The sequence below is a fragment of the Monopterus albus genome, unplaced genomic scaffold (assembly GCF_001952655.1).
Source record: "Monopterus albus unplaced genomic scaffold, M_albus_1.0 scaffold19.1, whole genome shotgun sequence".
NCBI classification, from domain to species: domain Eukaryota; kingdom Metazoa; phylum Chordata; class Actinopteri; order Synbranchiformes; family Synbranchidae; genus Monopterus; species Monopterus albus.
The window spans coordinates 1,683,591-1,696,148 of record NW_018127899.1 but is presented as its reverse complement, the minus strand read 5'-3'; the positions used below and the strand labels follow the sequence as shown (position 1 = coordinate 1,696,148).

The 12,558-nt window shown below is 39.8% G+C and overlaps 1 protein-coding gene across 1 annotated transcript in view; it reads left to right on the top strand.

Moving 5' to 3' along the window:
• The first annotated feature begins 453 nt into the window (after positions 1-453).
• LOC109956334 (solute carrier family 23 member 2) overlaps positions 454-12,558 on the top strand; it is a 24,527-nt gene continuing 12,422 nt past the window's right edge. The window contains exons 1-7 of the mRNA XM_020593341.1: positions 454-762; positions 5,148-5,309; positions 5,716-5,873; positions 5,997-6,156; positions 6,536-6,717; positions 7,875-7,992; positions 10,416-10,572. Of these exons, the coding sequence (XP_020448997.1) occupies positions 691-762; positions 5,148-5,309; positions 5,716-5,873; positions 5,997-6,156; positions 6,536-6,717; positions 7,875-7,992; positions 10,416-10,572 (1,009 nt within the window). The 5' untranslated portion in view covers positions 454-690. The remainder of the gene's footprint in view (positions 763-5,147; positions 5,310-5,715; positions 5,874-5,996; positions 6,157-6,535; positions 6,718-7,874; positions 7,993-10,415; positions 10,573-12,558) is intronic.

Below are 12,558 nucleotides of genomic sequence, written 5' to 3'. Positions count from 1 at the left end.
CTGTGTCAAAGGCTGATCGCCTCCATGCCACGCCGCCTTGATGCAGTAATTAATGCAAAAGGAGGCCCAACAAAGTACTGAGGACATAATACAGTACATTAACACACTTTTCAGAAGGCCAACATGTGTTTAAGATCCTTTTTTTTGAACTTTGTCATAATATTCTAATTTTGTGAAATACTGGATTTGGGGGTTTTTTTTGTCTTTAATCCATAATCGTCAAAATTGAAACAAATAAAGGCTTGAAATATTTCACTTTGTGTGCAGTGAACTAATATAACGTACAAGTTTCACTTTTTGAAACAAATTATTGAAATAAATGGACTTTTCCTCGATATTCTAATTTTTTGGCACATACCTGTAATTACAGATTTGTGTGATGCGTGTACTTGTCTCCTCTCAGAGGAACCAGTCGTCATACAACAGCAGACACATGACTGTAAGTCAGGGTAACTAAAGCCTGCTGTGCATTCACTTAGCAGCCGACCAGAATATTTTGGAGCCAAAGAAGGGATTACAAAATAACTGGACCCCTCGCGTGTTGTCTGTGACAAACGAGGCGGCCTTTCGTGTTGTCTTAGGGCTACGTTTAGCCAGAGTTTTAGTGCCACTGTCTGTATTTGTGTGGAGTCCAGTTAGCTCTTCAGAAGCAACCTCGCACCACCTTGTGCTGATACAACATTTAGCAAAATGCAACTCACTACAGAGGAGAAAACAGAGCTGAGGCTTCAGGAGCAGAGGACAGTCAGTCCTGCTTTGGGGGTAAGTGAAGAGTTGTCTTAATAGTCTGTGAACTCTTTGGGTTAGTTTTGTGACACCAGCAGAGCTACCAAGGGAACTACGGTGCTATTTTCTGACATTACAGCACTAAACAGTGTAGGTAAACCACTGAGGAATGAGCGTTTGTTCCACAAAAGACAAGATATTTTCATGGAGTAAGTTGCATGGTTCCAAAGTGCGCAGTCAGGATCAGTCAGAGGTATAGTCAAAAAACTGAATCAAGCATACAGAAATAGGGACGTGTGTCTGTGAGTATGGTGAAAAGGTCCGCCAGCATGGGGTGTGCATGTGTACGCAGCTGAGACCAGGGTCGATGTTTCCCCTTCTTTTCCCTATCCGATTTAACTGGAGAATTTAGAAAAATGGGAACACAAAACAAACTGCACAGCTTGAAGCATGTCTGTCTGTGAACATAAGCAGAACAACATAACCGAGCCTCATTAATTATTGTTATTCCTGTATTGTATACTAACTGACAGTCCTGTACTTCTACCATAGAACACATTCAAAGACATTGCATTAGGGTTTATATATTTATATCTGTTAAACTGAGCTTGCTGACTTTGGCATCCAGATTAGTTCACAAGTCATTTTTAGCCTTTGATCATACAAACCGTTTTATGATTTTTTTTTTTTTTTTATTAGCTTATCAGTGCAAAGCACTTGAATGGGAAAGCTTTTTTTTTTTTTTTTTTTTTTGCAGTTTAAAAACAAAAGCTTTTGTTTGTCAGAATCCAGAGGTCATGCCAGTCCTTTTAGGGTTTCAAGATAAAGGATGCATCATTATCATGGCACAGTAACTCTGACCCTTGACTCTTCACGGGTGCCGATCTTTATCCCGACAGTAAGGTTTGAGGCTCCTGGCATCTAATTCAAAATAAATGACTCTGGAGGTGAGAAATATAAAGTAAAATGTAAAATATTCAACAAAAACGAATGCTTTATACCGTGTGCAAAACATTGTGTTGCAAAGCAAACAGCAAAAGTACAAAAGGAAATAAAGTAATGACAAATTAGCATGTTGCCGTGGTCATTAGTTGGTGAAGTCAGATGTGTTAAGGACCTTGTGTATATTTTTACATGCATGTGTGAAAATGTCGAAATTGTCTGCAAGTCACAGGAAGAACAGCTCAGTATTTGCTTGTACTTCCTAAACACATACTTCACCTCAGTGTTAGGCTAGATGCCGCACTGACAAGGGGAGTGTGTGATCCTGGTTGTTTGAGGAGGAATTACAGACAAATAGCACACTCTGACTCAATAGAAAAATAAAACACTCGCCAAGTATCAGCTATAGCCTGCCCTACCAGGAACAGGCTACATACTACGTTAACCAGTAATCAGCTAGTGTACATGTCTAAATATTAACTTTGAAAAAACAAGATAGTAGACCATTGAGTTGTAGAGTAAACATTTTTTGGTCTATATATTCAAAGGTGAAAACATACTAAGTAACTAAGTACAGTTCCCCCCCATAAATTTAACTTCTGCTGCAAATATGCAGACGACGCTTCTGTATTGTTTTGCTTAGTCTTCATGTTCTACAAGGCTTAATAGTTGTAATGTAAACCAGAATCGCTATATGTAACAAAGAGAAGGTGGAGATGTTTGAGGCTTGAGGTTATTGTTCAATCTAATACAGAGACTGAATCAGTTTGAATCACAGTAGCATAAAACCAATCATCCACAGACTGAAACACTTGTCTCCCTGCTGCAGCATCATCGGGACAGTCTGCTTTAGTCTTCAGTGTGTTTTACGGTCACTGTCTCGAAAACTCTTAAAGATTTTTTATGCAGCCAGCAAACCGGTCTTCCCATGCCCAACTCATCCATCCGTATCATCACAGCCGTGATGCAAAATAATCATGCTGGCCAGCTTCACTGATGATTTACTGCACCTTAGCACCATCTGTTTCTAGTTATCTATCTAATAATTCTTTTAACCTTTATGTGGTCAGGGTGGCTTTTATGTCTATTTTTTCAGGAACTCCCAGATCACAAAGATCTACAAACACACACACACATCTGGAACCGCTCCACTGGAACATTGCCGCTTGAGCAGCAGGGTGTTAAGGGTGTTTGTCAAGGACACCACAGTGGTGGTGATGATTGAGGGGCAAGGGCCCATTTGTTCCACCTAGATTTAATACTCCTGGTCTAAAAGTTTATTTTTGATGCTTGACTTAATTTTTACTAATAAAATAAGTATTTCTATGTTGACTCTGCTTTAACACACACACACCAAAATGTACTTCCCTAATGGTGCGGTAAGTTGTAGACATGACATGCAGCAGATGTCCTCAGCCGTGATCAGACCTGAGAACACAGTTATATGGTCAGTATCTCACACCTCTCTGCTACTGTACATCTCTGAGTTTTCTGCTGCTACTCAAATAAAATGGAGGTGAATGGAATTTTGTTTGTGGTGCTTTCCAGAAATGACATTTTTGTTATTCAGGATAATCCAAAGAAACCAGAGAAGCTTTTCTTATGAAAGAACAAATGATTTTTTTTTTCTAAATTCATTTTTTTGGGGGTGAAAGAAGCAAACAAACAAAAAAACTCAAAATCTCACAGGTGATGTTTTAAGACATAAACAAAAACCTGCTTTCAGTTCATCCAGTCTTGTGGTCTGTGGAGTGCAGGTAGATAACCACTAGATGGAAGCAAGTGGCCACGGAATCCCCAATGCAGATGTCTGTGCACCACCTGCTACTAATATCAAAGTAAATCAAAGGGAAAGGAAAGGTGGTGCAGATCGTCTCGGTCATGTGACTCGTGTGAGACAGATGCAAAAGTCGTATGTGAACAAGGTCTGTTTGAGTATTGCATGGGTTGAATATCAGATTGACCGTCTTAAGACACAACAGGATTCAGGGCAAAGGCTGCACTCATGGCACTTTGGTGTGAAATATCTTTAAGTTTACTGGAGTCTGGAAGTAAGGCCTCCAGTGGGATGATGCCATTAACACTACTGCCTTTGACCAGTTTTAAACATTGTTTTAAAGCACTATTTAGTCTTCTATAAGCTACTGTATTTTGAGGTGGAAGAAAGCTATTTGAACTTTTATAAGAACAGTAATTGCTGGTTACATGCATATGGGACTCCAGGTCAAGAAACGCCCCACATACAGTTCAACATATGGCTGGGTGCAAAATGAAAACATCTGCACTCAATATGGATAGGCTAAACCCTCCGAAGTCCAGATGGGAAGTCCCTCAAAAGGCTGTGTAGAATATTCTATGGGACTTTCTAATCCAAATGCACGGGGAGGTACTGGCTAGCCAGCCGGACTGCAAGAGTAGACAAAGAACAGAAGGCAGCAGGGGTGATGGATGTAGCTATCCCAAGTGATAACAGCACCAGGATCAAAGAGTGTGAGTGCTAGGAACAGCTTATCTCTGAACTGTTGCTTGTTTGCACTTACTGTCTAATGAAGGTTTGGCTTCCAAAAACGTAGGAAGTACTAAATCCCACAAATCTGGAAAAAGTTTATGGACTTTTCTTTTTGTTGCCAACCTAATTTTTTCAGTAAAGGTTACTGTCAAAGTTTCTGAACCTTGTCCTTAAAGATGTCATCTCATACTGTATGTGTCTACTTAATCTTCACCTCTTCCAACGATCAAATACCCCCTGAATAGGCACAATTAGAAACACTGGTGTCATCTTCATTTCCAGTACCCACCCTTGAAACAGGCACATCCTCAAGAGAGTATGAACAACCTCCTTCAAAACTGTCCCTGTGGACTGTTACAAGGAAACAGACTTGGAAGCAAATATCCGGAAGTACGAAAGTATGTGTCACCAGATACATATATTGTAATGATATGGATGTTTGGATGATATATAGGTGTACCTGTAACCTTAGCCACCAAGCACGGTCATGATTTTACCTTAGTATTGATTTAATATGATTTTAATTTAGTAATTTTTTGAGCTTTCTGTAACATTAATGCTTTTTGTCACATTAGCAGTAGTGTTCAACTTACTGACACATTTACTGGTTAGCCAGCTAACGCTAGCTTCGGCCTGGAGGCTGCATTTTGTACAGTATGTGCACTGTTCACCCACCTGCCATTCACTGTCGCCCACGTACTGTAGATGTTGTGCTATATACTGTATTATGCTTTGTATTTGTGCCTCTTATCAAACTAAACCAACAGTTGGATATAGAAGGCTTTCCCCTGAACTAACCTCAGTTTCAAAGACAAAACAAAAGGATTTCCAACTGTGACACTGTGTGGTGCTTGGAGAAACAGTGAGTGTGTGCTTTAAGGCAGGAGGTATTGTTTTTACTTGATGTTGCTTAGATACATAGTATTGCTGAATCAATGGCTTGTTGGCCTTTTATGTGCCTCCTTCTCAGAACATTGACAGGGATGAACAGGCAGAGCTGACAGAGCTGACAGTTGACATTGAGCAGTTACCCACAGAGGCCCTGGAGGAGACTGTGAACAAAGGTGTGCATTTGGTTTACTCCCTCAATGACAGGCCACCATGGTACCTTTGCATTCTGCTCGGCTTCCAGGTAAAGTAGTCCAGTGATATAATGGTCATTACAACTTTTTTTGTCCTCCAAAATCTACTAAATGTGACAGAAAATCAGAAAAGCTGCATTAGTTGATTTTTGGCTTGTAGTGGGAGAGAGGGGTAATTGTTTGGTTTTAAGGTCAAAGTGTTTATTTGTCATATGCACAGTTTAGCTTTTGGTTAATATCCAGAAAGTATTGGACTTAAGCACACTAATGGCAGGACACATCTTGCATTTTAAAATTATTTTCTATCTATGAATTGAGCTTTCTTTCATACTTTGGTAGATTTTTGTATTTTACATTTATATATTTAACATAACCAGCAAAACTCAGAAGAAATCAAGAAACTAGCATTTATGTTTTTACCACTTCAGTGTCCCCAAATGTATTCTGCGTCCTTAGCATTACATCCTCGCATTTGGTGGCATCATCGCAATCCCGCTGATCCTGGCTGAGCCCCTCTGCATAAAGGACAACAGCATTGTCAAAAGCCAGCTCATCTCCACCATATTCTTTGTGTCGGGATTATGTACGCTGCTACAGACAACCATTGGTACCAGGTAACACCTTCATTCCTTCACAGCACAAGTGAACTGAGAGGTACTGTATCAGGCCAGATGGAGTTATTTAGACATTTACATGTTTTACCACACAATATCCCTCTGTGCTTCATTGACTTGCAGGTTACCAATCCTCCAGGGTGGGACCTTCAGTTTGCTCACTCCAACCCTGGCCATTCTTTCTCTTCCCAAGTGGAACTGTCCAGCCCCTGTGATGCAGAATGGTACCAACCCGCTGCAAACGGACAATTCTGATGAGATCTGGATGTCACGGATGCGCGAGGTATGTAAAATATTTGCTTGAACCAGATGATTCTCAGTACCTTATACTGTATGCCCCAACAGGGAATCCAAACTTTCGCCTTTGCAGTGTTAATGCATTTAAGGTGAAGTTCTGGAAGTTCCTAAACAACATTTTTTGGCTGAAATTAAGTCATGTTTTTGTTTTCAAAAAGACAAACAATGTCTCATAGATATTTTTTTCTTTAAAAAGGGGACAGATGTCAAGTGTTGCTTTTTTAAACTACTTGTAACTGGCAACTTGCACAGTCCCTGACGTTATGTACTTGTATCTGGGGCCTAATGTAAAAATCTGGGGTAAAACCTTCAAATTAGAGAGGTTTGGGTCAAACCTGAAATGATGTCCCTCTTGCCATCCATAGATCCAGGGAGCCATCCTGGTGGCTTCTCTGCTCCAGGTCATCCTGGGCTTTTCTGGCCTGTTGGGTCTTGTGCTCAGGTATATCGGCCCTCTGGCAATCGCTCCCACCATCAACCTTATCGGCCTGTCGCTGTTCATTGAGGCTGGCAAGAAGTCTGGAAGTCACTGGGGGATATCTGCTCTGTGAGTGGATGGTGCTTTACACTGATGTACAACATGAAAGACCATGTTCTTAAAATAAAAAAAACATATGTACAGTACATATGTTATTATGTATGTATATATTCAGATGGGCTATAAATTAAAGCAAAAATCATTATAATCTCTGTTCTACATTAAACTAATTTTATTTACCTTTGCTCCTGACCCATCCACCCACATGAACTTTGTTTTCATTTACTACTGTCATCTCTGGGTAATGCAGGCTAGAGGCATTAGAAAGTGATCCATGGGGGTTTTCAAAGGTTCAGCACATCTAACTCTTGGTGCCAGATATAGATGGTAATTAGTCATATCCTTCTCAGCCCCCTCCTACAGTGTACAGGAGCAAACACACACAGTCTACACGGTTGCAATTCAGTTCTATCAGTGTATAAAAAATTCTGGAGACTGTGCCAGGCTGTCATAAGACACAGTGGCAGGGGAAGTGAAGAAGTCCATTTCAAAACAAAATGTTTGTTGGCATCCTTTATGTAACACTTTTAACTTAAGGGCAATGAAGGTCTTAAATATACAAGTACATATAAAGAAAGCAGACATGAATGTCAAACTGGCTCTTGGTGTGCTCAATGCAGAATGTTTAATTTATGAAGTCATATTTTATATCATGTGTATTATTATATGACAGAATAGATGACAGAGCAACTTTATGCTAAACACCACGAGAGCACTCAGAGGACTGGGAGTTCCTGATTCTCACTGCTGAGAAAATTGCCCAGGGAAGATAATCCTGTTGACGTCACAGTCTCCTCTCCCCGATATCATGTCACATACTCCCGCCCTACCCTACCCCACCACAACACTCGCATTGTTCCTGCACATCATGCACATTGTGCGGCACCTTCAAACATAGCATGAAGTGTTTCATGTGTAGCATGTAATGCCATTCAACGACAGAGAACTGAGCAGAGTATTTTACAATGTTCTGCTGCCCACGTTTGCCACACTTGTACTGTTATTTACTCCAAATAACTGACTTTGCTCCAACCTCCTCCTAGCTGTGACATATGGCAGCATGCCATGCTTAATCACACATACACTGACAGGTATGAGTGAGAGCCAGGCCCTGGGCACAATGACTGAGAGTGACAATTTGTCTCTTGTCTTCCGTTTTCCCACAGAACCGTCTGTCTGATCTTCCTGTTCTCCCAGTATCTCAGCAACGTCGATGTTCCGCTGATTGCTTACAAGGATAAGCAATGGAAGGTCTTCCGGTATCCGCTTTTCAAACTTTTCTCTGTGAGTTTCCATAATTATCCCATTCTAATATGTTCAACTTGTTATTTGTCACAGAAAACCTTAAAAAATTAATTCCAGGATATTTGGCCCTAAAAGCTGTTTGACCTACTTGCTTTGCTTCACAGCTTTAAATCTTATATCAAGCCAAAGTCTTCCATTTTACTATGCAGAATTTTGGCAGGTTTACATGTTTTTTCTGTGTAATTAATGTTGACCAAGTCAGATAATCACTATAATGTGCTAGATAATTTTTTTATGTTCAGAATCAGAATTTAATCGAAGTATATCACACCTACTTACAGCTGTTTTATTTACAGTGTATGCTTTCTTATCTTTATTCCTGAAGCCACTCTGCAATTAATGTAGCCCTCAAAATGTAAGTCAGTAAAATGTGTGGAAAAAAATCTGTGCATGGACCGTTTATTAGTTTTAGATCAACAGAATCAGCTTTGACCAAACAACTAATGTTAAAGAAAATAGGTATGTTTGGCCTTTCACAGTAGGCGACATCTTCACATCAGGGAGCCCTGAAAGAGGAAATCCTCCTGTGGGGTCATCAGTCTGCACAGATGACTAATGATAACAAGATTTAAGTCTGTACTTTATCAATATCCAAATAACGGTCAGTATGACTGGGAAAAATAAATACAGATCTATGGAAAAATGACTTTTTTTTTTTTTTTTACTGTTCAGCTTTGGGGGTGTTTGACTTGAACAAACACAAGCCCAGTCAATCTTTCACTGGGCTGATATGAGCCCTATTTCTCAGACTTTCAACTATGACTGTTGTGAGATTGTGTTTTTAACTTTTATTTATATAAGAATGGGTTTTATACAAGCACACATGCACTTTATAACGTCCACCCTGCTTCTCATTCATGCAGTTACATGTTAGCTTGTCCGTGTGAGAACTGACAAGTACAATCATGGTCCTCTAACAGTTGCTGTCGGTCGGATCCAAACTTACTGCCATGCACGCAAAAGCTATACGTTATTTATACTGTGATAAGATATCTGTTTATATAAATAATATGGATCGAAGTGAAGCTCCTCTGTGTGAATTTATGTCAAGTCCTTGACAATATAGAATAATATAGAAGGATGGAGACATGCTAACGAAACACTGATTCAGTAAGTAAAAGTGAAAAAGAGTGACAAAAGCATCAGTCTGAGTAAGTCGGCTTCAGGGTTCAGTCTGTGGAATGCGTTATGTATAGCTGCTCTTGGCAGAATGACTCATATCGTGTGAAAGGCAGGAAAACCTTTTAAAGAGTACGAACAGTTTCTGGCATGTTCAAGGAAACATAAAGAACACAGTTTGCTGCCATGTTCTTCTGCCCTCAAGCTACTATTTGACTTTCCTTAAAGAGGCCTGCATAGTTGTGCACAGCTCTTCAGTCTCACATAATCCCTGATGCCCAAGGCATGTTGTATGAAGATGCATGCAGGCTCAAAGTGACAGTGATTCTGAAGCGATATTGTAAGTGATACAGTACAGTAGCAAAACTCAATACAAAATTAGACGAAGCTCATACTTCAGCATCAAATATTATCTTCATCTTACCATTTAAATGATGCAGTAAAAGAGTTTGTTTGCAGAAACCTATGTTCCAGAAGATCCTTACTTAACAGCTGTGGCTGCAGTTAGGGGTGGATTGGTTGATACTGGGAAAGCTACTTTGAAAGCATTGCTTTGCAGCTACCAATTACTTTACAGTGGAAGAGGTTGGACTACAGCAAAGCTGCTGTAGTTTGGTTAACTCGGGCTACTTAGAGAAAGTAGTTCAATCTACTTGTGCATGTGATTTGAAATTAGAACAAGCTATAATACAGAAGAGTTGCATGGCAGCAAAAAATGGCAAATGCAATGCAAAAAATATCTAGTTGTTCACAGGTAACAGATAAACCAAAAAATAAAAAACCCTCACTGTTTATAATAAAGTGCAAGGAGTGTTAGTGGAGTGGTTTTGCATACAGTGTCAATCAGCTTGACACCTTCCTTCCAGAAACTAGAGTCCATGGGGTACTCAGTTAGCCAGCTAAGTTATAAAATACCATGCACCAACTTCTCATCATGTGCTAATCAATAGCAATAATCATGTGTTAATCAATAGCAGTAATCAATAGTTATGACTAATTGACACCTAATATATTGAAGTTTAGTTTTACAGCTTCAGATTAAAAAACTATAGCCAGTTATTTTTCACAGCCCAGCTTCCCGCAACACCTCTGAGACCTAAACCTGTCCTAAACTATGACCCAAAATTGTTCGTAGTTTCATCAGTTAGCTACACAAAAATTCACGCTTTTTATTCTTCAAAGCATGCAGTGAATATGAACTCACCAGGCCTTAAACAGTATGCAGTATTGTGTGTTCTGTGCTAATTAAACCAAGACTCTCTGCATCTGAAACCAAATCCTAGGCTTTGTTTGGGATGTGTGGCGGCTGGCTGGTCTGCTTCCTACTGACCATCTTTGATGTCCTGCCATCAAAGCGTGATGAGTACGGCTTCTCTGCCAGGACCGACATCAGTCTGGAAGCTGTGAGAAACTCTCCATGGTTCCATGTGCCATACCCAGGTAAGCGCATGGATATCTTACTTCTAACGCACGTTCGATCCTGAATTTTTTCAAACCGCATCACATATAAACCTTACTCATATACAGTATTTCATGTCATTTTTCTTAGTCACAACACACATGGAATCTTTTTTGCCAACTCTAAATTCTATGTATATATTTTTACAACTGCCTAAGGTCCTAAAGTTGTCTTACTACTACCAATTACTGCTGTAATCAATCAGAAATAGTTGTATTGTTTGTACCCTCTTAAGTCCAGGCCTTCCAAGAGATAATGTCAGGTGTGTGGCCAGAAACACCAAGTGCCATTCATAGAAAAACTACCTGTACAGTAAAAAAACAGTAAAGAGGCTCTTCAGATGCCAAGTAACCACTTAGGTCTGATCACACACACACTGCACCAGTATGTAATAAAAATAACCAAGTATTCTAACCAACAAAGGTCTGTAAAACTGCAGAGTGCTGTTATAATTCATTCATCTTGTCTGCCAGCATCTCCTTAATTTCACCTTTGACAAACATTCCAAGCCAAATGCAATATAAAGGACATTCTGCTGTTTAGCTGAGAGTTGCACAACTGCTCTTTAATGATCTGCCAAAAAGTTGCTGAAGTTTATAAAGCAAATAAAAATGATTAGCCTTTTGTTTTAATTGCTTAACATATATCTCCTGATATTTTAGTGTCTGAAATGGGATGCTGATGATGGATGAATTAAATGTCACATTTCTATAATCACATCAGGACAAGAAACCTCCTGGGAATCCTTAGTTGGCCACAGCTTCAAATGAAACTGGCAAGCAATGTGGAAAATGTGCTCCTTGCTTCAAGAAGTATATACTGCCATAAGAAGGTTCTACTGCCTTCGGCCTGAGTTTCAGAACCAGTTATCATTAGCATTAGGTTCTCCTCTTGTAAGAGTGATAGATCTCGGTACATGTTTTTGATCTTTTCAAAAATTGTCTATGGATTTGAGGCATTTGAGAAACTCACTTTCATTGTCTTTTTGGCATTAATTTATTTATGCCAAAGTGTGCTTAGTGATCTTTTGATTATTTCCAAATTGCTTCTGCTGTTTCACTCAGGTCATGTCATTCCCAATTGAATTACACATGGTTTTCAAGGGGAAATTGTTCCTGCAATGACATGCAGAAAAGAAAACAGAATAACATTGGTGAAAAACATCATCATGTCAGTATTACATAATACACATCATTCAGCACATCACAAAAACATCACAGATATATTGTTAGGACAGTACAGAAAATCAACAGCATATGACCACAGCAATTTGCACAACATTCATGGTAAAGTGCCTCAGGATATTAGTGGCTTTTTACACACTTTGGGTTATAGATTACATTTTAACCGGGTATAATTGCCTTTTTTGCCCTTCCCCCATGACTGTACACTCAAGTGTAGTGAATGACAAAGTGAAAACATGTTTAGGTTTATATTTGAGTGTTTAAGACAGTAATTACAGCTGACAAGTTATTACAAGGCAAAGACCTGAAGACAAAGCCACTTCTAGGAGATTGGGGCACTTAAGCAGGCTGCCTTCACACCAGTGTTTGTAAATGTCACTAAACAGCTGGAAGGCCCAGGTCATTACAATTTTTATCATCCTGTTTCCCTGTCATGAAGAGAGCAGCACTGTTGGATGTGCTTGTAACGGCTACATCACTAAATCAAGTCCAGATGATCCATCCATCCATCCATCCATTTTCTTCCGCTTATCCGGGGCCGGGTCGCGGGGGCAGCAGTCTAAGCAAAGATGCCCAGGCCTCCCTCTCTCCAGACACTTCCTCCAGCTCCTCCGGGGGAAGTTTCATTTACTGTGTGAGAGCATGCAGAGGGACAATAGTGTATCACCCCATAATCAGAATGAAATCATATCCAATGTTACATTGGACAATGTGACGTTTCACCAGTTTAGTGTTGTCGCCTCACAGCAAGAAGGTTCAGAGTTCGAGCCCCAGTGGACCCAG